The sequence below is a fragment of the Polypterus senegalus genome, chromosome 11 (genome assembly GCF_016835505.1).
Source record: "Polypterus senegalus isolate Bchr_013 chromosome 11, ASM1683550v1, whole genome shotgun sequence".
NCBI classification, from domain to species: domain Eukaryota; kingdom Metazoa; phylum Chordata; class Cladistia; order Polypteriformes; family Polypteridae; genus Polypterus; species Polypterus senegalus.
Genome location: NC_053164.1, coordinates 140,472,373 through 140,498,101, shown reverse-complemented (window position 1 = coordinate 140,498,101; position 25,729 = coordinate 140,472,373). Strand labels below are relative to the sequence as shown.

At 36.0% G+C, this 25,729-nt stretch overlaps 1 protein-coding gene across 1 annotated transcript in view; it reads left to right on the top strand.

Moving 5' to 3' along the window:
- Nucleotides 1-24,816, top strand: part of cmasa (cytidine monophosphate N-acetylneuraminic acid synthetase a) — a 37,677-nt gene extending 12,861 nt beyond the window's left edge. Inside the window, exons 3-8 of the mRNA XM_039769694.1 lie at nucleotides 629-784; nucleotides 10,324-10,454; nucleotides 14,729-14,823; nucleotides 16,050-16,215; nucleotides 17,884-18,037; nucleotides 20,519-24,816. Of these exons, the coding sequence (XP_039625628.1) occupies nucleotides 629-784; nucleotides 10,324-10,454; nucleotides 14,729-14,823; nucleotides 16,050-16,215; nucleotides 17,884-18,037; nucleotides 20,519-20,709 (893 nt within the window). The 3' untranslated portion in view covers nucleotides 20,710-24,816. The remainder of the gene's footprint in view (nucleotides 1-628; nucleotides 785-10,323; nucleotides 10,455-14,728; nucleotides 14,824-16,049; nucleotides 16,216-17,883; nucleotides 18,038-20,518) is intronic.
- The last annotated feature ends 913 nt before the right edge of the window (nucleotides 24,817-25,729 follow it).

The following is a 25,729-nucleotide window of genomic DNA, read 5'->3' as shown; positions in this document are numbered from 1 at the left end:
AGTGTGAATGCTTTACACTGGAGATTAAAGGTGTCTGCTCAGGTTGGTTTCCTTCTGTCCGCCTAGAGCTACCAGGATAGGCTCCAACTCGATTTCCCAATGACTCTATACTGCATGTCTAAAAATGTGTTTCTGAAAATTAATTCTAATTTTAATCTTAATCTTGATGTTTCTTGGTTCATTGGATCCTGTCTAGTCTAAAGAAACTGCATATATAATTGAAGACAGAAAATTATTTAGGGATGTGGGTTGTTAAGTTTGGGTTTATATTACCATCCTTCTTCAGGTCCACCTAATACAATTCATGGTTGTAGGTAGCTGGAGCCTGTTCCAGCAGCACTGAACACAAAATGGAAGCAAATCCTGAATGGGATGCCAGTCTGTTGCAGAACCTGGTTGCCCTCACATACCCACTCATACTCAAACAGACAGTTTGTATGTACATTAGAAGAATGCGCAAGTAAAGTTTCTTGGATGTGTGTGGTACTAGCCAAAGTGCAACCATGCTACCCAGTTTAAGCAAGCTAATTCTTTCATACCAATACAATGGGCTATTATTAACAACACTTTAATGTTTTCTGACACTCCTTACTCAAGTAACAGTCCTATGTTCTTGTTTTATTTTCAGGTATTGATGTTGTTGCTAATATTCAAGCCACTTCCCCTTGTCTGCATCCCTTTCACATCCAAGAAGCGATGAGAAAAATCACTGAAGAAGGTTGTGATTCAGTGTTTGCAGTTGTAAGACGGCATCAGTTTCGCTGGAAGGAGGTGAAGCATGAAGGTAAATCAAAATGTGTATCACCTATTGCAGACATCTTGAAGATATTTAGAAGTCTAGGCCACACATTGTGTTTTTTATTTATTCAAGATCATAATAACATAATAATAAGAAAAATCAGCTATGGCTCCAAAAATGAAATTATGTAAATGAAAAGCATACTGTTTTTATTTCTGAATGGATAAATGTGTTCAAGAAAACAAAAGCTAAAGCCATTTGTGTTTAACATTCTCTCTTAACTTAGTGTATTACTGAAAACCTTCTTTATCTTAAAAAAAAAACAAACTACATTTTCTTTATCTTTAAAAAATACAGTAGTTATTTGTACATGACTTCCTCCTATGATTGCATGCAAACATGATAATGGGGAAGAAAACAGTCATCGTTTGTTCATAAATTTAAAGAGGATCTAGAGAGTCTTGTGTTTTTAGAACACAGTTTTTTGAAAAAAAAAATATGAATTAAGTCCTGTTACTTACTGTAAATTAAATTGCTTCCGACATTTAAACAGTGTAAAAATTCCTTTTTCTATTTGTCTTTTAACCACTATCCACCTTTCAACAGTCTTGCAAGTGAAAGTCAGATTTTCCACAGTGATTGCAAGGGTTTTCTTCACTTGTTTCGTCAAGTGTCTTCTTCTGTATTCATGTAATATATGAAGTCAAATATTCTATAAATTCATCCTTGTTAGAGGCAAATAATTATGCAACATAATATTCCTTATTCCACGTCTTTCTTCTTTTGCTACACTTTGCACCATTGACTGAGATTTTTTTTGTTTGTGATGTCCATTTTTCCATTTACATTTTCACTTTTCCATGCCTATTAAGTTACTACACATTTCAGTTTCTTTCATCCCCACAGCCATCTCTCCTTGTCATCTAATTTCAATTCCATTATTTATTCTTAAAACATATACTGTACTTGAATATGTTGGCAAGATTTATGTAGGCTTATTAATCCAGTCCCATTTTTTTCTATTAATTGTGTTATATTGTTTTGCCCATTCTATTTGCAATTTTTTTTTTTTTTTGGAATTCAAATGCATTTTTACTTATTGACAGATATCCTATTGTTGGTTTAAGTTCTTAAAGTGGTGTTGTATTCAAAGAAGAGAATCCTTTACTACATTTTTCTGCAGTTTTATTGGGGCAAGAAAATGGTAACGTTTTCCCATACAGTGATACCTTCATTGTTTTTTTTTTTTTAATTATTATTTCTTAACCATATCCCCAGTATTTATACTTAGCAGTATTTGCTATTTTTATTCCATTATTTGGTTTGTCTGTCCTGTTGTCCCACAAAAGACATTTTTATGTACAGCCTGGCATTTTGCAGGCGGTATCTTTGTGTTTTGTAATTCATACACTGTCATTATATTATTTTATAAGCTGTGTGGACTTAATCGGGGGTGTGTGTGTGGCTGAAACATTTTGACTCTAACTTTCATTTCCAATTTTTTTAGTGTGGAGATAACCTTTTAGATATTAATTCCCCTTGTTTGAACATGTCTTTTATTCCTTCCATGTCATCTTCAGTAAACTTCAATGATGTCACATCCTTCTATGTCCTTATTTCTGTTAAAAGGGGAATTCCAAAAGTCCATTCATTTTAATAGAAATAAAAAAGATAGCCCAAAACGTTTTTTTTTTTTTTACTTATGAACTATATTTATTCTTTACAGTACACCCCAAAATTTGCGGGGGTTACATTCCTAGAGTACCTGCGAATTGTGAAAAACTGCAAACCCCCCTTCACAATGCGAGCAGCGTTATACTTGGGAGAAAGAGATTTAACCACGCCCGGGGCCAGAAATAAAGGACAAGTACAGTATTGTTTTTACAAAAGTTTTAAAGTAAAAGTTAACATAATACATATGTAACAATTCCCATGAAAATAACAATCTCTTTAAATTGTATATCCGATTAAACGAAATCCGGGGGTGGGTGAGCAAAGTGAGCAGTTGGCGGAGCCCCCTAGTTACCTAAAATAAATTATGTAAAGGTAAACCCCGTATACTGTACAGTACTGTACTGATGTGTCACCCGCAGTGCTAGAATGTAAAATACCGATGTTACCGCTATATGTACTATAATTCATGCAAGGGTGTTTTCATTGCCAGAAGCCTTAGAAGGTGCAGGGCATTTCGGTGGCATCTTGGGGCTTTAACCCTTAAACTGCCACGTACTTGGGGTGGGTTAATGCATCCCTGGACGCCAAATACTTTTTTGCTGCACTTTTTAAGTAAACGTCACAATTCACAAAGAAAAAGTTAAATTTTGATGGAACACTTTTTTTTCATGCAAAGAGCATCACAATTACTGCAACACTGATAATTTTACACACTGCTAATGAACTGTAAAAACTATTTAAAAACTGCTGGAACAATATGTACAATGCGCAACTGACGCCATTGATGACATTCAGTAAATCACTGAGCCAACTACGCTTGAACTGGCAGCACACAAGCACAGAGAGGTAAACGCTGATACTTGCAGACTAGTCTAGTGCAGCGGCCGAGTCTCAGAGACAGTGAGTTTGCAGTGCTGCAGGGGCCGGCAGTGGTCTTGAGCTGGCTGCTCAACGAATGTATGGCACTGACTGATCAGCTCCGGCGTGCTGGTAAATTGCACTGGGAGCCGACTATAGCTGGTTGCGGCGTTCCATGAATGTAAGTCGCTGAATATACTCGACTCCTACTTGCTGGCAAATGGCACTGGGAAACAACTATAGCCAGTTGCGGCAGTTTAAGGATTAAGAAGAACAAAACGGAAAATACAAAAACACTCAACTGGAAATGCTTCACGGGGCAGCAGTCAATCAGCAGCAAGGAGAAATTAATATGTAACGCTGTAGCGGTCTGGTGCTGCTAACATTTATTTATTTTTATGATTGAGATTCCAGGCATGCACCCAGCCTTGACCCAACCCGCACGCACTCACAAACCGAGATAAAAACAAAGCAAATCGGTAATCAAACAGCAAATAAAGAATGTAATGAAAACAAATAAAAACAACGATACCACACGTTCCCCTTACGGTGATTATACATTAAATACAACAAAGCACCAACAAAATGCACACAGTAAAGTCCATAAAAATGGCAACAGATGAAATGTAATGATGAAAATAGATAGTCCAGAGATCCGCACATTGAATGGGAATGTAAAAATAGTCCTACCGGTAGTTCCTGAAATGGTGAAGACGGGTTCAGGAGCCCTCTTTTCTTTGCAGGATGGCAATGAATCCACTTACAGTCCTCATGTACACAGGCAGACAATCCAGACCCCAACCACGAAACGATCCAGGACAAACGATTAAGTACAGGTAACTCAACAGAAGGCAGGCAGAGAGACAGGAACTTGAAACACAAATTACAAAAACTTTTTTTTTCTTTTGGTCACCGGCCCCCTTTTTAAAAGTCGCGCTGACATCCGTTGACCCCAACAACCCCTGCACCCTCAGAAGACCAATCAGAGCCATTGCTGGGACTGCTAGGAGTTAGTTTCAAATTCTAGTAGAGTAAAACTCTCTCGGATTGGCTACTTTTACCATCCCAAGCCACGTTTTACTCTACAGCTGCTTCCTGTTCTCTCTACAGTGCAGTATTGCCATGAAAAAAAGCCATAAAAAATTACAGATGATATTTGCATTTTCCACTAACAATTTATTAGTTAGGTTCTAAGGAAAAATCCGCAAACTTCTGAGACTGCGAACCCTGAACCGCGTCTTCACGGGAGTCTACTGTACTTCTTTACATAAGTGCTGCTGACCTCAATGCATTTTTGCAATCTGTGGATCCATTTTTCAAAACACCCCCTAAAATCACGTTGTTTTGGTTTTATGAGCTCTTCATTTTCTGTCTTGATCACATCTTCTCAGTCCTTATCGCATTTGCCACACAAGTTGGCATTGATATTGGGAAAGAGTCAGAAATTGCAAGGGTCTAGGTCAGGTGTAGGGTGGGGCCTCCAGAAGTTTGATCCCTGAGACAACAATGAAGAGAATGTCCTTGGTGGTTCGTTACGTAGAATTGTTGTCATGGTGAAGGAACTAGTCACTTGACGTGTACTTGGGGTGATCTCTCTTGAGAGTTTAGAGGGCTTTAGCCACAAATTTCTTTGTGTAGATGTCTGAAACTGGGTAAATCTGTTCTGGACAGTTCTCTAAGGCAGTGCATGGTTCCCAAAATGAGTTTCCAGCTTCTTGAAGCTTCATGAATGAAAATGTGATGAACCATGACACTTGTTTGTTCTCATTGGAAAAATGTAATTGTGGGCGGTTACCACGTTCAGTTCTGTCTTCATTTCTTGACTCCAGGATGACCTCACGACCCTGAAGATTTCAGAATGTTTTTGTGAATAGCTGAATAAGATTCCCTGAAAAAAATTCAACCATTGTGAACAAATTCACAAGTCCACGTGAATGTACTTTTGGAACTCCCCCCAAAAGTATGTACCACTTAGTCACACTTTCCAAAATTTAAAGTTAGTCCCGTTTGATACTTCATAATTTGCCTCTATGTATATTACTATCTGTTCCACTACTCCCTTATTTCTAATTAAAATTGAAAGTAGCCAAAAGAATGCAGATGTTTTATTCAAAAAAAGAAAATATATAGAACATAACATAAATGCAACTGTGACATATAATACAATAAACACTACACAGTATATAAACTGTCTGAATCTTTCTTCAATGATCTTGGATACAACAGTGACTAACTGACTGAGAATGTAAAAGTGGATAGTTGAAACATCTTGTTCTCGGAAAGCTGATAGTAGATTTGCAACAAGAATATGTGACTGTCATTTTTTCTCATGTGGTATATTCATTGATCCTCAATCCATAGTCTGAATTCCAATGTAAAAAATCAAACTGGCATATGACACAGACAGCACTAGACAATCAAAGGTTTCAAGACCTCTCTGTTCATTAATGACATCAAAAAGCCTTGGCGCAACAATTCCAGAGCCACTATCTCTTCATAGATTTTTAAGTCCATAAAAATATATGAGCAAGAAGTGTTGAAGTATGCAAGGTAAAGCAAGAGAACATTTATCCCTACTAGTGGGTGAAACATGAGCCCACTTTGCATATCCAAATAGGTGACTAATGCAATACATTAGCAACATCATTTACTTTGCAGATATTTATGAAATACAATACCCTGTCAATTATATGCTTGTATTTCATAATCAGTGCTATTTTGTATAGAGCAACTGAGTCGATATTCAGTCTAAGTTGGTGTGAAAAACATATTTACTCACTTATAATGGAATCAGTGAACCTCAAATTAGCATGCCACTATTGTACTCCACTTTAAGTCAACTTTATGAGAACATGTAACAGTCAATGGATATTTATAGATCTAGTAGAACTTGGAAAGAAGGTGTGAGAACATATACCATAAGTAAAGTCTGTAACCATGTGCTTGACTTCGAAATCTCCTTACTCATGTGTGAGAGCCTGAAAGCACAAATTGATTAATTAAAATTATTAAAGCTGGAAGAACATTTTTACATGTTAAACCATTCCTTTTATGATTTGTCTGGTACAGAAGTCACAGTCATGCCTTTTTTTTATAATCATGAAATATTTACATCCAGGTGAGATCATCTACTAAATACCTCAATATTCCTTGGGTTTACATTCTATTATTTTTCAAACTAAATGGCAATCTCTATCCACTAGGCAGAGAAATATAGTATTTCTATAGTTAGATATAGTATAGTTGTGGTTTTTTTTTTTGGGAGGAGTGGGGATACTGACACACTGGAGGAATTGCTAAGTTTACTCCCTGTATCTACATGGGTTTTCTTCCCACAAACCTAAGATGTGTATTTTACATTAATTGGTGATTGTAATCATGTAAGCAAGACCTGCGAGCAACAGACACCTGTCCAGAATTGCTTCCTTGCTTCAACCTAGTGCTTCTGGCCCTTGCCCCCCTGTATTATATTTTGCAAGTTTGTGTTACAGAGCCAGAACATTTTGTACAACTCGTTTATGAAGTGCATTGTGTCAGCGGGCTTCACCAGTCTACGCGTTATGCTTGTTCTACACTGTGTGCACAATTATTAGGCAAGTGAGTATTTTGACCATATCATCATTTTTAATGCGTATATTCCAACTCCAAGCTGTATTAACTTGAATGCTTATTGGATTTAAGCACGTCAGGTGATGTGTATTTGTGTAATGAGGGAGGGTGTGGCCTAAGGAGATCAACACCCTATATCAAGGTGTGCAGAATTATTAGGCAGCTAGTTTTCCTCAGGCAAAATGGGCCAAAAAAGAGATTTAACTGACTCTGAAAAGTCAAAAATTGTAAAAAGTCTTTCAGAGGGATGCAGCACTTTTGGAATTGCTAAGATATTGGTGTGTGATCACAGAACCATCAAACATTTTGTTGCAAATAGTCAACAGGGTGCAAAAGCGTGTTGAGAACAAAAGACGCAAATTAGCTGCCAAAGATTTGAGAAGAATCAAACGTGAAGCTACCAGGAACCCATTATCCTCCAGTACTTTCATATTCCAGAGCTGCAACCTACCTGGAGTGCCCAGAAGTACAAGGTGTTCAGTGCTCAAAGACATGGCCAAGGTAAGGAGGGCTGAAACCCAACCACCACTGAACAAGAAACATAAGTTTAAACGTCAAAACTGGGCCAAGAAATATCTGAAGACAGATTTTTTCAAAGGTTTTATGGACCGATGAGATGAGAGTGACTCTTGATGGACCAGATGGATGGACCTGTGGATCAGTAATGGGCACAGAGCTCCACTCCAACGTGGAGGTGGGGTACTGGTATGAGCTGGTATTTTTAAAGATGAGCTAGTTGGACCTTTTTGCATTGAAGATGAACTCAAAATCAACTCCCAAACCTACTGCCAGTTTTTGAAGACACTTTCTTCAAACAGTGATACAGGAAAAAGACCATGATTTTTATGCAGGCCAATGCTCCATCACTTGCATCGAAGTTCTCCACTGCGTGGCCAGCCAGTAAAGGCCTTAAAGATGAAGGAATAATGACATGGCCCCCCTTCCTCATCTGACCTAAACCCTATCGAGAACTTGTGGGCACTTCTTAAGCGCTAGATTTACGGGGAGAAAAACAATACACCTCTCTGAAGAGTGTCTGGGAGGCTGTAGTCACTGCTCCACAAAAAGCTGATCGTCAACAGATCAAGAAACTGACAGACTCCATGAATGGAAAGGCTTATGACTGTTATTGGAAAGAAGGGTGGCTATATTGGTCATTGATTGATTGATTTATTTTTTTTGAAATGTCAGAGATGTTTATTTGTAAATTTTGAGGTGTTTGTTTATTATTCTCACTATAACAGATGAAAATAAACAAGTGAGATGGGAAAATTTTCATTTTCCTTTAGTTGCATAATAAATCTGCACACTAATAGTTGCCTAATAATTGTGCACATATGTATTCCCCTGATGATGTTCACACTCACATTTCCGTTGTGAAACATTCAGGTTTCAGGTTTATTAACATTTTGGATTGACTGATAGCACTGTGTTTGTTCCATATTAAAATTAATCCTCAAAAATACAACTTGCCTAATAATTCTGCACTCCCTGTATTTATCGCTCATTTTGATGCATAATCAGGTGCGAGTGAACAGGAAAGAGCAGAAATCATGATATCCTGAATTTCTTATAAATTTATTATTTTGAAATGATTTGATTCAGGGAAATGATCATTCTAACTTTGGTGCATACAAAAACAGCACTCTCTCTTCCTATGTAGTAAAAAATCAGTTATTTTCTATTGGTTTTATTACATGGTGCTTATTTTATGAAGAGGGCATATTGTAAAACTTAACAGTTTAACTACAGTTCATCAATAAAACACAATAAACTTTTATTTTTTTATGTTATATTTTTTTATGTCTTTTTGAAAATGTAGTAAAACTTCATGCAAAAGATTTAGTGCAAAGCAGTTTTACAGAATTCTTTTTGTGTTTTCTTCCTCATCTGCTGTTCAGTGTTTATCCTGGCCATTTTTGGTTGATATAAATATGTTTATTGTCTAGTTGATTTTAATAATGTGTGTAACAGAAGCTCAGTTCTCTTAGATTTCACATGACATGGCTCTAAAAATAATACACTGCTTTGCACAAAGAATTCTTTGATCTCAGCAGTAACATTATTTTAGAGTATCACGCATTTGTTTAAAGTTTAAACCTACATGAGTCCAAATGATTCCTAAGAGCTTTTGGGTAATTTTCAGTTAATGTCTTAGGATGAATAACTTGCGTTAAAAGGTAGTCTAGATGAAATATTCCAGATAGTGTTCCAGTGTTTTTAGTGCAACTTGAAATCTTTGATAGTTGTTTGTATTATCTGAGCTGCTGAGAGAATTTAAAAATGGTCCTGGGTATTTTATTTAGATACTGTTGTAAACAAGTGGGTTGCTTTTATATTGTCTCTAAACCAACAATACAGCCAAGGAGGCCACACAGATGGTTATTAAACACAGTGAACACAAAGGAGCAGAATAAGCACAGGGACAACAAAAACCACAGTTCTTCTCTGGGCCTACCAAAAGAGACCTTGAACTGTTGTTTAACAAGTGGAATGGCTCCTGCACTAGCTACTTAAAAATACAAAAGTACAACAATGCCTTTTACTTCCTGTAATGAGCTCCACCCAAATCCACATTCAACTGACATGAAATTAACTGTTTTTTATATTAATTATGTATTCATAAATGTTACGGATAAAAAATAATGAACTCAAACGTTAAAATACTTGTTTCCTTCTGTCTTCATTTCTACTTTTGTCAAAGGGATGCTAAAGCTCCTTCACACTTGGGCTTTAATATATCATAATTTTGCTGTTAAGAGTATGTACTACTTGTGAAGTGTTCGCCATATGCAATTTGAGATATACCTATGCTTGTCTTCAGAAGAACCTCACTTTAAAGGGGAAAACTTATTAATGACTTTTTACCCCTGCAGTCGATGCCTTTACAAGAAATTGGTTTTAAAATTTGCCCCAAGTTACTGTGAGTATCTGATAAGACTGGTGTCAAGGTCATACAGTTGGCAACACTGGTGCTGACCAGCAATACATTATGAAGCGTAATGTATTGCACTATACAGTTTCTGAAAAACAACTGCAGCAGTACCTGGTTAGAATCATTCAGGAATCGCTGTTTCTTGTTTGAGCCTGGTTATTATTGCAGGACACTACAGTTCAAATACTGAAAGGTATGTAGGTATTCAATTGACAATGACAACTGGCTCATTTCTTCTGATATATAAATTCTTAACCTGAATACTAATGGCAGTATTGTGCTTGTCAATACATTAAAATAAATATTACAATACTTCCTACATTATTTTTTAAATATTTGTTGTAAAGTAATCTTTATTTCATTTTGAAATCAAGCCACAGAAAAAAGGTAATAGGTAATAAAAAAGGTAATAGTATTTTTAATGAAAATGTATTTTTAAGAGGTTTATTATCAAGTTGCATTTCCAACTTCTGACTATAGATCTTGTACCATTTACTTTTTGTTATAGGTGAAATAACTGAACCATTTAACTTAGACCCCCTCAACCGGCCACGAAGGCAGGACTGGGACGGAGAACTTGTTGAGAATGGCTCATTTTATATTGCAAAGTCTGATATGATCCTGAAAGGATATATGCAGGTAATCTTTCTGGTAAAATGTGACAGGCATTTCTGTTTCTTATGTAGATTCATACAGTTTTATTTTTTTTTTTGAAAGAAGTATTGCAGTAGGGTTGACATTTTGGCTTTATGCTTTTTAGGGATTTGGCATTACAAAAACAAAGTTTGATCATTTCCAGGCCAATTCCATTTATGTCTATGGCATAAATGAGTTATCAGTCAAATGTGGCACACTTATTATAATCCTGAAATGCTAGGATGCCTTTTTTCTTTAATTAGTTTTTATTTGAAGTGACCCTTAAATGTGCAAATAAATGTTTCAAATAAGAGTAGAAAATGAATCCTAACCCTCAGCCTATGATAATGCAAGTTTTCAAATGCTTCCATGTCTATGTAATTGCAGATTTTTGAGGGAAAATCTCTTAAGTGGTTAGGAATAAGAATATTTATAATATTTGTGTGAAGCATTTTTTCTTGAACTATTTTTGCTGAAAGATGGAATCTTGAAATGACCTTATATGCCCAGTTACTGATAGTTAGTGGACCTTTATGCTATGTTTACTTCAGTCAAGTAAGAACTGATTTTGATTTTGTTGTTTATATATTTCAAGCTTGGAATGTAGTGTACTTTTAATGAGAATAACCAACAACCCCAGCCTAGATTTTATTATTTGATGACTCCAGCCTCGTTTTTTTTATTTGTTATGTCCTTAAATGAAGAAGAAAAATATCTCGGTGTATATTTTTCAATGGCATTTATGAGAAACCCTAGTGTATATTTCAGAACTTCCTTCATCAGGCCACACTGTCTATTGGCTGAAGACTAGTGGAGATAGTTAGGAATGAGTTTGGAATAGACTGGATTCAACTCTTAACTGGTGTCCATTTTTGTTCCAGTTTTATTTTAATAGAACATATTTCAGCGTACTAGAGTGCATCATCTTTATTTACACTCCAACTCCTTAGACTGAGATAAATAATATAATAGTTTAGCTTTACTAGTGATTTTCTGCCTGTATACAGAATTTGTTTTTTTTTTCCATCATCACAGCTACAACTATGATATTAATTAATTACAGTATGTACAGTTAATATAAAAGTCTACACACCTCTGCTACAATTGCAGTTTTTGTGTAATAAAAAAATGAAACAAAGATAAATCCTTTCAGAACATATTCCACTTCTATTGCAATATGTACAAAGAAGGTGAAAACAAACACAGGTGTGTAGACTTTTTATATATACAGTATAAGTAAAGTGTACTTATTTTAAGGTGTTACTTACAGTGCATCCGGAAAGTATTCACAGCGCATCACTTTTTCCACATTTTGTTATGTTGCAGCCTTATTCCAAAATGGATTAAATTCATTTTTCCTCAGAATTCTACACACAACACCCCATAATGACAACGTGAAAAAGTTTACTTGAGATTTTTGCAAATTTATTAAAAATAAAAAAATTGAGAAAGCACATGTACATAAGTATTCACAGCCTTTGCCATGAAGCTCAACATTGTGCATCCTTTTTCCCCTGATCATCCTTGAGATGTTTCTGCAGCTTAATTGGAGTCCACCTGTGGTAAATTCAGTTGATTGGACATGATTTGGAAAGGCACACACCTGTCTATATAAGGTCCCACAGTTGACAGTTCATGTCAGAGCACAAACCAAGCATGAAGTCAAAGGAATTGTCTGTAGACCTCCGAGACAGGATTGTCTCAAGGCACAAATCTGGGGAAGGACAGCAAAATTTCTGCAGCTTTGAAGGTCCCAATGAGCACAGTGGCCTCCATCATCCGTAAGTGGAAGACATTCAAAACCACCAGGACTCTTCCTAGAGCTGGCCAGCCACCTAAACTGAGCGATCAGTGGAGAAAGGCCTTAGTCAGGGAGATGACCAAGAACCTGATGATCACTCTGTCAGAGCTCCAGAGGTTCTCTGTGGAGAGAGGAGAACCTTCCAGAAGGACAACCATCGCTGCAGCAATCCACTAATCTGGCCTGTATGGTAGAGTGGTCAGACGGAAGCCACTCCTTAGTAAAAGGCACATGGCAGTCCGCCTGGAGTTTGCCAAAAGGCACCTGAAGGACTCTCAGACCATGAGAAACAAAATTCTCTGGTCTGATGAGACAATGATTGAACTCTTTGTGAATCTGATTGAACTTCTCTGGAGAGATCTTAAAATGGCTGTGCACCGACGCTTCCCATCCAACCTGATGGAGCTTGAGAGGTGCTGCAAAGAGGAATGGGCGAAACTGGCCAAGGATAGGTGTGCCAAGCTTGTGGCATCATATTCAAAAAGACTTGAGGCTGTAATTGCTGCCAAAGGTGCATCGACAAAGTATTGAGCAAAGGCTGTGAATACTTATGTACATGTGATTTCTCAATTTTTTTATTTTTAATAAATTTGCAAAAACCTCAAGTAAGCTTTTTTCATGTTGTCATTATGGGGTGTTGTGTGTAGAATTCTGAGGAAAAAATGAATTTAATCCATTTTGGAATAAGGCTGTAACATAACAAAATGTGGAAAAAGTGATGCGCTGTGAATACCTTCCGGATGCACTGTATATCCTGATCATAAAGGTTCAAATAATGAGTTGGAAAATAAACATGATTATTTTTCAGCTGGTTGTTTAACTATCTTTCAACACATCACATGCTTTAGTGTAACTGCTTTACATTTACTTTATGTTTGACCTGTTTTATATTGAATACATTTTGTTGTCTTTCTGGCTGACAATATGCCTACATATTTATTTTACACTGGCAATACTTTTTTATATATATTTCCAATGGTTGCATTTTCAAATTCAGATTTGAAATGTTGACTGTTTTTTTCCAAAATCTTAGAAATGCTCCAAGCGATTTTTATAGTTAAAGAAAGATACAAATAAGTTACTATAAAATGTTCCTTCTCAAGTGAAGTGGAATTTCCAGTATTTTTTCTGTAGTATGAACTAAATGCCCTAGTCAGACCTATACTGTATATATCCAGTTACTTGTTACATTGACTTTATTTAGTTTAATTCAGTATATCTTTTCAGTTTCAGCTATCAACAACGTTGTAATAATTTTCCTTAGTGTAATGCTGAGACAGGCTGAGAATGCAGGCAACATGGTGTTTCTTTTCATTCACTGGGGCTCAGGCACATTAGTTTGTTTCTCTCTTTTTTATTATTTTAAGTTCCATTATCGGGTAACCCCTGCATAATTCGTAATATTGGTGCACATTTTTATCCTGCATTAACTTAGTTCTGTTCTACAGCATTTATCACTTTCTTTTTTTTCTCACTTTATTTTTTAATTATCTAATAGCATTTGGTTATTTTTGCCTCCTAGAGATATTCACCCAACTTTCATTCAATAGTGCTATGTTCTAGACTCTGATGCTGCACTGTGTTCTAATGAGCATTTAGGCTACTTTGCCATATTTCAGACATAAAGGTCAGATGTGTGTAAAACAATTCTGGCTTGCTTAACTAATGTATGTATTTTATGTAGATTTTGTAGGTTTTATATTTAAAATCAGAAAATGTAGTTTAAACTTGTCAAGGACAATATTGTTTAAATGCACATACTGTTGTCCTTTAAAGTTTTTATTATTTCAATGCAGATGTTATTCAAAACCCACAAACTCTGGTAGTGGGCTAATTTAGAGTTGTTAATTAACCTGACAAGAATTTCTTTGGGATGCGAGATGAAACCCATTAAAAGCAAAGAGTATGTGCCACCTCTACACAGACAGTCCCCAGGTTTTAAACCTAGGACTATGAAACTGTAGGGCTGCGGTACCAACTGCTGACCCACCATTCTGCTCCACAATAAAAATATTGTATTACTTTATATTCATGTTCTGGTAATCCTGAAAACAAAATTGTAACAATATTTATCATGTCCTAGTATCTCTCTCCAGGAAAAAAGTAGTGAAAATTAATGAATGTTTTCATAACTTGATCAATGTTTTGTAACTCTTTAGCTTTAGTTTTACTTCTGTGTTTGCTGTCTACCATTGTGTGCTATTGAAATTTTGTTCTCACCTGTGGTACTCTTTCTAGTGTTCCACTATGGATATTATATCACAGTAACTTGAACACTTGCGCAGTTCTCCTACCAAATGATACAGTCTTACAGTTTGAAGAATTTCAAATAAAATGTAAGATTCTTTGGCCCAAATAAAATAATTTCACTTATTCTATCTGTCTCTGTGCAGTGCAGTGTAGTGTAGTGTAGTGTGTAGTCTAAATGCACTGTTTTAAAACCACTATGTATAACACTGCCTTTTCTTTTCTACAGGGTGGCAAACGTGCTTATTATGAAATGGAACCAGAGTACAGTGTGGATATTGATGTTGATATTGACTGGCCAGTTGCTGAACAAAGAGTGCGCAGGTATCTGAATAATATACTGAACCTTTAACCAAAAATTGTTTTTGGTGTTGGATTGGACTTGGTTTTGAAACAACATGTATCTTTTAAAGTGGTGACTAACCACTATGTCATCATATTGCCTGTCTGAGATTTTGACTGCCTATATTATATGAAACTCAGGGATTATCTAAATCCATTAAGGCCATGTCACATTATGTAATTTTGTAAGTGATTTTCTGTAGTAACCTTCACTTACATTGCCTTTGTGAGTAGGACGCAGTCAGCAGCGCATTTCCATTAAGCCAGTCGGATAATGCAACATGCCTTGCAACACACTTGCTCTTTTCTCTTGGGCACTGACTCTGTGTGCCCTAGCAGAGAATCAATGAGTGCTTATTCAGTGGTACAATGCATATAATACTACGAGAAGGCATAAGCTAAGTGGGTGTTTTTGACCTTGCAAACAGAGGAGACGCTCGTCTGTCAGATGTCTCATGTTATATGTACTATGACAGAATGAAATAAAGGAATTAAAAGGCAAAGACTGCAGCTGAACAGCATTGGCTTCATCAGGCAGCTCACTATTGCCTGCCACTAAAAGGGATATTTCACATGGGCAGCGATTTTCTGCTTTTTAGATTAAGATGGTGCAGTGACAAGATCAACAACTGCATTTAGCAAGTCTGACATGCCCCACGATTAAAAGTTGAGTAATATGACATCAGCTTTAGTAATTAGACACAAGTTTATTGGTAACGGTACTGCAATCCATTGAAACAAAATATTTTTATAGAGGTTTGCTCTATAATCACAAAGATGTACAGCTCTGAGCAGTCCCATTCCAAATGTATGTGAATAAGTGTGCCCTGCAATGAACTACCAGCCTTTCCAGAGTTAGTTCTTGCTGTCGTTATAGGCTGAATTGAATTAAGCAGGTTTAACAATGGAATGATAGAATGTATTTGCCTACAGTTAGAAAAAATTGTAATTACTAGTTCAAGAATTGTTACCATATTATCAATGAAGAATTTTTAGAAAAGATAAACTCATTTAAATGAGTAACACAATTAAGCACATCCTAACTTGAAGCATGATTATGCCCGAGTCCATAACCTGAAGGCTTTTTTATAGCATAGTTGCACAATTATTACTATTATTGTGGGAGTCTTTAAAATCATTTGTTTTACTATTGTAGTGAAAAGCTCAGTAACATATTAACACTGATTTTTTTTTTTTTGTCATCCAAGGTATGGATATTTTGGAAGTCATTCGGAAAAAGTAAAGCTGCTTGTCTGCAATATTGATGGCTGTTTGACTAATGGACAAGTTTGCTTGCAAGAGAAAAAGGAATCTCCCTCATTTAATGCCAGAGATATGATCGGTCTGGAAAATTTGAAGAAAAATGGGGTTGAGGTACTGCATAGCTGTTCTTCTATAATGTCATTAAGGAAAAACTCAATTGAGCATGTTTGACCATGTCTTAAAGGTGCTTGAAAATAATGAGAAGATTTGAAGATTATAACAAAGGAAAAGGGACAGTTTTAACTGATGAAAGACTATTGATAATCTAGATGTTTATATTTGATTTTCATTTAAAGAAATCATTCAGATTGTCACAGGAATGGCAGTTGTAGAAAGTATATTCTTCCAGAGTGTTGTCCTTTTCATTTTGTGATAAAATAACTTGTCTTGGAGCGCTTATCATTTAGAAAACCCAACAGTAATTTTACCATTATGACTTCCAACATTGTCATAAGAAACCTGAGCTTAAAGAATATTTTTGTGGGTATATGCATAAGTGAGCCCAGCAATGGTGTGACGATGCGGGTTCGGCTCCACACTCCGATAACTGTTTAGAAGCCCTTGAACCCAACACTGTCGATAATGTCACCGAGGTGAGCTAGACAGTGAGACAACATTTGAGTAAGGGGATGGTTGTGCACAAGTGCTTTTATTAAAAAAACAATCAAAAAACAAAGTGTCCAATAAATAGTGCTGTGCAGTTCAAAGTCTTATAAATAAATAATCCAATAAAAGAGAATCGTGGAGGTCAAAAACATAAAAAAAAAAACAATCCTTTAAAAACGAGGTTAAAACATCCAACAGGAAGCAATCTTTAAAAACAACAAGCTCAGTGCTTCTTCCCGCTTGGTGTCTCACCTGCTTCTCCCGCTTGGGCTTAGCAGCAGGCAAGATGCTCTCTGCAGCTGCCCTTTTCCCTTAACTCACACACGAGACTGGAGACCTCCCGATCCCTGGCTTCGGTCTGGCACTCATCCCAGCCTCGAGACTTGGTCCAATCCAACGGCCAAGACGCTCACGTTGGATACTCCCCGACCAAGCCTCCCGACTCCCGCTGCCTTTCCGGCCTACTGCGGCCAGTCGCCTTCCCCTGGTCCCTCCCGCTACCTGTTCGCTCAGCAGGAGCAACTTCGAACTCCAACGCCTGGGTGTCGGCCTAACACCCAGCTTCCTTGCAGCTGCCCACGAGCGCTCATTCGCTCGCCACACGTTCCTTGTCTCTCTCTCACTGACTTGCTTCCTCGCTCCCTGTAACCTCTGTCCTCTTTTCCTTTCTCTCGTTCTTTATTGATCTTCTCCCAACCGACTCGCGCTTCTTTTATACAGTGAGGGGCCATAGCAGCTGCAGCACATTAGCTACGGGAACAATCACGGATGTGGGCAGTTCCTCACCTGTGCACTCGGTGAGAAACGCCCACACCGCAGATCGCCCCGTGGCTTGCTATGGCCACCATGCCCCCTCACGAAGCAGCGAGTGTGGCGATTATTTAAAAAGTGGCCCTTGCTGAGAGCGTTGTGGACCCGCTATACCACAAATGGACTGGCACCTTATCCAGTGCTTTCTTTCTGCCTAGTGCAGTGCTGCGATATAATCTGGCTCCACTGCAACCCTAAATAGGAAGACGCAGGTTTGAGAATGTTACAGTATGTTGTTACATTATAAGTGTTTGAACAAAAGATGTTAGCAATACAGATAAAGTCCTATAGTTGGGAGAATTATTTTTTTTTTTTTTTTTTGTTTTTTTTTTAGAATTGTAATATGTTTGTTTTATCTTGAAGGTACTTCTGATCTCATCTTTGGACTTGCACAGCAACCAGTTATTAGCTAAGAAAGTAGTTTGTGAACTGAAGCAAAATGTTTCCAATAAGCTTGACTTTGTTGAGACATGGTTAAAAGAGAAGCAGTTGTCATGGCAAGAAGTGGCTTATTTTGGTAAGAATGTTTCATTTGTTTATTTTTATTGAAACATACATGATCATGATCATTTGTATTGGGACAGTGCTAATACTAAATTGTTTTACAGGTAACACAGACTAGTCAATAATGATATTAGAGCATAGTTATAGACACATACCGTGTGTTATATAGTGGCAGGTGACAAAATATTGCAGCTTTTTCATAGTGGGCTCCACACAATTGACTTCACTTAAATAATACTTTATGGTACCCCTTTTTTAAGCACTAAAATGATTACCTTGAGAATGTCTCTGCATAGTAAAAATACAGTCCTTTATCACGGGTACTTGGCGCTACTGACAAGGAGAGATTGGGTCAGTCAGTAAAATAATGCCTACTAGAAAATATATGAGTCACAGAGACAAAATACACAGTATGGTATTGTGAGATTCAGGTGAACATCCGGAATAAGATTAAAATGTATAAAGGTAAGTCTCTGTGGTATTAAAAGTTAACAAAAAAAAAACCTTTGTGTTAGTCTAAATAATTCCTTTAGCTTTTGTACTGGTTATTCTGGTCAGAAGACTTGAATAATGTTTACTATTAAAGTTTTTATTTCTTAGTGTATTTCATAGAGTAAATAGCAAACCAATCCTTAGGCTGCACGTTTACTTCTTGACTGAGTATTCTGCTTTATGAACAGAATAAGGTCTATGCTTGTTTTATCAAAGTGGGAACAAAAAATGTGTCTGTTGCTGTTGTCCATTTTGGTAAAATCGTTAAAAAAAATTCACCTTTTAACTTCATATTTATAAAAACATAAGCTTCTAAAATGAGAAATTAAATTTAGGTATTAAGAACTACTTGCTAAAGGTAGCTTTAGATTGTATTGGTAATTGATAAGCAGCACTCAAGGTATTACTCAAATGTGATTTATTTCTTAGAATTATATTTTGCTTTTAAACTTTACAGTAGCTTAAAATCTCTTGGTTTCAAGTTTTGTTTTAGTCTTTCGGTATTTCAATTGGCAGTTTTTTTTTATTAAAAGGAGCTGAGCTGCAAGTTTTGAAAATCTAATAAAATTAAATAGGAACACTTAGAGTAGTTTCTAAATTCATGTAGAGAGTGCTATGTTCAATACAATTACAATATTGCATTATTTTCATGTTAAGGATGGAGTTTTTTTCACCTTCTTCCTAGCATAGTATTTTTCATAAGGGTAAAAATGTGATATGTCAGCTCAAACTTTCTCCATACTTACAATGCGAGTACACTACATGGTGTGAATTTACCAAAATATTTGCATAATGAAATACCACTGAAGTTTGATTTTTACATTATATTCCACTGTAATGGAAAAGCTATTGTAATAATTGAATAATGGCACAAAATGCAGTCAACATTTCTTTATTATTAGACTTTTTATCTGCTGTGACTACACAGCATTTTTACTACAAATACTCAAACATACTTCTTTTAAAACTGATCCAAATGTGTGTTTCCATAAAAAAAAAAAACTCAAGGAAATTTTTTCTTTCATGTATCAATCATACTTCCCCATATATGAAATATGGAGAAAGTAAAAAAAAAAAAAAGATTACCACATGGGATACCTTGTGTGGCCTCTAGGGAGCGCCATTGAACCCAAAACCCTAGACCGACATGTCCCAGGTTCACAGTAAAGGCTTTTATTTAAAAAAGTACCTTTCCAGACGCCTCTTTTCTAATTTCTCCGCACAAACAAATTATTTCCTTTGTTCTCCTTCACTCATCCCAGATGACTGCTTGCCCTTCTGTGCTTTCAACTTGCTGGGCCAAGTGGAACATTCTCTCTTTTAGCGCCCAATCTGGGAGTAATTTTGAGATAGAAACTGACCTCTGCAATGCAGAAGGAAGATGAAAGGACAACCTGGTTTTCTCTGGTCAAGACTCAACTTAGGGATTGCAGGTGGCTGGGACAAAAGGACACCTGGTTAGCTCTGGTCTGGGGCTGACAACACTAAACTGGTCAAAGATAATGAGACCTGAACACACTGGGCACCTGCTAAACCTACTACATCCCCAATGGACCAAGAGGTGTGTCAGGGACTACAAGACTGCCATAAAGTGAAGCTGTTACAGAAACCGTACTGTCTCTGCTAGTCTATCTATGCAGAGGCCATGCTGCCTCTGTTATTCCATCCATTCAGAGTCCATGCTGGAGAAGAGACAATGTTATACCAGAGACTAATCCACATACTAAGACAGAGAGGCACTAAAGATATTGATTATTTAAGAACTTTGCCAAGACAAACTGCTTATTATCCAAGTTGTATTGTCACAATTTATTCTGCATACATTTAGTAAACATTTAAGTTAGGAATAAACCTTCTGTCAGTTTTGGTACTCCATCTTGTTGCCTCAGGTTATTGTTACTTGTATATACTGTGTGTGTGTATGTATGTATGTGAGTAAGGTATTGCTCTTAGATGATGGAGTATATATTTTTTTGTAATATTTTTATTCTCTGTCATGCAGGATGTTATGAATATGACATTCAGTGTCTTAGAAATGCTGGAGTAAGTGGAGCCCCAAAGGATGCAACTGCTGTTTCTTGCGAATCTGTGACATTTACTAGCAAAAGCCCAGGAGGGTGTGGAGCAGTGCAGGAATTTGCAGATTACGTACTGCTGGTCAATGAAAAATGTGCAAGCAGGCATGATAAATAGTGATGCATCTTAGAAATGATGAGCAACTTTTGTGGTACTAAATACTTTGGTTGAATACAAAAAAAAGCTTTTAAACTGGGAAAATATTCTGTAAAATACTTACAGTGTCACTTAACATTGCTTCTTAAAGTGATTCATTTTTAAAACCGATTATTTTATGGATTCTCAAAGCAATTTACTGTCATACAAAGAGAGAACAAGAGAGCAGGGTCCTAAAAGAGAAGCTGCAGGTTGTGAAAATGGTATAATTCAACAACCACAGGTTTATCTTTAATTTGAGTATTCTTAATTCTGTAAATCTTAAGAATTGTGAACAAGACCCAGACTGCTGCCACTGTTTTAGACTGAAGGGTGTTCATTTTGAAGTTCTGCTGTGACAGTGTATTTTTTAAACTGCCGCTTTAATTTTAAGTAAAGGAAATTTGTTGGAATTAAATCGAGATTTTAGGTATATTGCAAGTTCCAGAAGGATTTTTGTGGTATCATGCTTTTCAGCCATTTATGATTCTTCAAAATTTATTAAATTAGAATACTCATGTCCACAACTTAAAAATAATTGAATGGAGTGAAAAAAATGTTTTTTTTTTTTAAATCAGCCTCTTTTGGGAGCGTCGTTCTGTACATTTTATAAAGTTTTCATAAATCTAAAATGATTTTTAGACATACTGTATTAATGGGATGTTAAAACATTTGTTTAACTCCCAGTTTCCTTAATACACTTTTTAGGCCTTCCATTCCTTTGTTTTACATTTTTTGTCAAACTACAGTACTGATTTATTATAAAAATGAAGGTGCTGGGTAAAATTTTACAAAGATCTTTTTATGTTTACATTTTTTCTATATGATTGTTCTTATGAGAGAAATCTTAGCTTTTAATTTTTAAGGTATTAAAAATGTACCCAAAAGTAAACTGAACTAGCTGAAAATAACTTTAATTTGTTACATTAGTGAAATGGTGACTTTATGCAGAATATATACAGTAATAGCGGATTTCGCTGTAGCTTTGGTGTCAGATATGTGGACATGAAACAATATTTCTAATTCCAGAAAATGCTGAAAAATGTATTTGAAACATTGCAATTTTGGTCAGGACGGTGGTATATTTTGTCATGTATTTCCTCCTTTATTAACATCTGTTTTCTTCTGTGCCAACCCCCTGATTTAATGTGATATGATATTATAGGATAGGATATGGCATTTATTTCTTTTTTGCATATTCTTATAAGGCAAGGTATTCAGTTGTTGCCAATTTAGTGTATTTAAACTGAACAGTTTCTGGACCTTCATGTTGTCACCATATTTATGTAAAATTTCTTCTGAAGTTTCACACATATTGTAAACTGACATACATTGCATATGAACCTGTATTTCAGTCTGAGGAGAGCATTTGATTGGCTGCTTTTGATAAAGTCTATGTAGATGTATATTTATTTTACATAGGTTTATAGGGTCATTATTGTCATATGTACAGAGTACAATGAAAGTCTTACCCTTGTGTGCTAACCAACACACAGCAAGTCGCCACTCTCTTCTTTAATGATTATTGAATATGGCTACTTTACCTTGGGACTTCTTTCTTCCTTTCCTGAGAAATCCTAACACACATTAGAGCTTTTATTTGAGTATCTGTGACTTTTGTATTTTACACAATGTTTTCCCAAAATGGAATGTTTAGGTGTAATCAGGCATTCTTTCCACTGCAACCTAAACTCATTATTATTGCCTTTTGCAGTCACATGATTGAAAATGGCTTGTCTGTTTGTTCTTGTGTATAAGTGATAACATTTGAGGAATAACAGATACTACATACGTATACACATCCACCAAAAATATAATTGTTTTTTTCTGGGAAATTTTAGTTTCACGTGTTAATATTCTTTTAATCCTGAACAAGCCATTAATTTGTTCTCTTTTACAACAAGCCTGAGGTTATGATGGAGTATATTGTTTTTTGATTTGCTTTGTTTATAGGATGAAATATATTTTCTAATTGAAAATAAATACATATGAAGTGAGAGTACAGTTTTACAATGTACCAATCAAAACAGGGTATGTAAAACAAATACAGTACATATAGTAATGTATAAAAATGTACAATGTGTGCTGTAGCTGCTTTTGAAATACTAGATGCCTGTCATAAAACAATTGGTAAGGATATTATTACAAGTTTATGCTACCCATGGCTATTTATTATATGTGAAAGAGCACAGGCATATATCTGCAGAGTTCTATCAGTGGTGGGGTTTGCCACGAGTATGTTTTCTCAGTGGTTTTAATAGCCTACCTAGAAATATTTGGAGCTGTTTGTTCTTCTTTAGCACTCTGTACATGACCTCTGGACATGTCTTCTCACGCCTTAAGCACTATTACAACACCACATACACAGACCTGCTTTCTTTGATTGGTACTGATACTAATAACTTGTGCCCTTTCTGCCCCTTGCTTGCTCAAGTGACCAGGAGTGTCCTGGACAAACTGTATTTTATGACAATTTTAAAATCTCTTCATTCTTGTTCTGTTACTCACCTGTCTATATCAGGAGCTTAACACAAAAGTGGGGGAACCAGCCCTGTCTGCAGTGGCCGTCCATTATAGATCCTGGTAACAAATTTATATAATAAAAAAAGTAGGAATTCAAAACAGAATGTGTACATTACTTTATTATTGAATTTGACTCGTGCTAATTGAAATACTGTTCTTGATATGCATTATTTACAATGTGGGTTATTTTTTTTTTAATGTCATACAGTCTGTTCAGCAACATGTCTCCAAATTATGTTTAAAATGTAATCATTTAATACTAAAGTAATACAGAAATGAGTAACATGAATGCATTTATTTTATTTATAAAGCTGCATTTAGTAGATGCTTGTGTTAAAGGGTGCTAATCACGGATGGAAACACAAAGTAATCAGTCGTTTGGGTTGCTCTTATGATTGTCAAATGAATGAAAAAAGCCTAAACTCTCTTTCTTCTAGTTCTAGATGTTGCATGGTTCTAATTGTGTCATTCTTTTTGCTGATTTTACTAACTTGCAAATCAGTCATCCATTTTCAGCAGCAATAACCATAGATCATAGAGAAGTAATTACATCATTAATTTCAAATGTGTCCTGAAAACATCTCTTTTTGCCACATTCTGCATACTGAATGGCATTACATGCTATCAAAAATGCTTTTTTACTACAGCAGTCAAATTTTGCTGTCCCTTTTTTGATTTTTCTGGAACCATTTGTAATGCTGTGGGAGACTGGAGCCCATTTGGACAGGATTGACTGAGTAAGGTTCCAGGTCATCACAACGCACAGTCACACATAATATCCACACTCATTCATTTGAGGCTAATTTTGTCTTTTGTCTCTAGGGCCATGAAATTGGCAGAAGTGTAACAAGAGCCTAAACCTATTCAATGTATACATCAATGCTGACCTTCAGCACCGTTAGTCTACAAATCTTAGACAGCCATATTGTAAAGAATTAGCAAAACTGCTTCTGCATGCTGATGACTACCTCTTGTTCCCTACGCAACTGTGGATTAGGTGCTAATCCAGTATTGAACAAATATTCAGTTGCACTAAATGTTCTCATCTAAATCAGTTAAGAAATTGACGATGAATGATTGAATGCAGTAATCATCATAATGAGTACTTGTAATCTTTTTAGTATTAGTGCCTAAGTATATTTTTTGCACTCTGTTTACCAGTGTCTTTTATATGTCAGCTTTCCAGTTTGATGCTCATTCTATGTTTTACTATTTCTGCATTTTTAACTCTTAGTTTCTTGATTTTTTTTTTGATTGGTTATGCATGATAGGGAACAATGAATGGAATGTTTTATGTTCTGATAGACTGAATGATTATAAGTGACTTGTGTTGTAGTAGCCATATATGTTACTCAAAGTGAACTTTCCTAGTAGTAGAGGAACTTGATTGTTGAGTTTTTCTTAATTTTATTTCCAAAGAGGTGTCTGTTTCAAATGGACTGAAGGAATGTAATGAATAAAAGTTTAAAATATTCAAATTTGACAATGTACATTTTTGAAATGTCTTGTTTACATATTTTATTTGTTCTGTTTTAAATGGGAATAAATGTTTGGGTGGAAAAATGATATATGATCTCCTTTTTTTAACGCCACCAGCATTATTTCTATATTTGCAAATCTTTTACCTAATTCAGAATTTGTTTTCAGTGTATCTTCCTTACAACCACAGATGCTGTGCTTCTTAGCAAGAGGTCACCTTTTTTATTTTTAAAAGGGTGGAAAAGGCAAATTTGCACATATTCATAAGTGAAAGAAAAAAATGTTAATAGAAGAGCAAGTTTTCTTTTCCAAAGGTCAGCTGACACAAAGAACTGATGCCCAGCATGAATATTCTTGTAGGAGTTTCCTTGAGTATGTGGGAAGCACTAAAGGGGGATATTTTCCTCATAAGCTCTGAATAATATCTATTATTCTTCCATTTAATATCATTTCGTTAATTACCACTGAACACCAAGGACTTTTATTGAACATTAGAACATTGGAACGTTCTCTGTGTGAGGGGGAAAAATTCCAGTGTTTGTACAAAATTTATATGTACCAAATTTTAATCTTTGTCCCTATGGTCTTGTTAAAGAACTCACTTCCCTTGGATCCACCATGCTCATTTCCTTCATCATTATGAATATTTCAATCATATTATTTGTTAAGTGTCCATTGAAAAGATTATTTCCTCACAGCTCCTACCTCTCGGGCCCAGAATCTGCCTAGTTGCTCAACTCTGGACTTTATAGGGCTTTTTTTGTAATTTGGAGGCCAAAGCCGCACAAAGTACTCAAGATGAGGCCTCATTATTTCATGATATAACTTAACCTGTTTTGACTTGTACTCCACAAATGATGCCATAAAACCTATGTTCCAGTTAACCTTGTGAATGGCTTCTGTATATTGTCTAGCTGAAGATAGTGATGAGTCCACAATGACTCCTTGGTCCTTCTCATACAGTACAGTAATCCCTCCTCGATCGCGGGGGTTGCGTTCC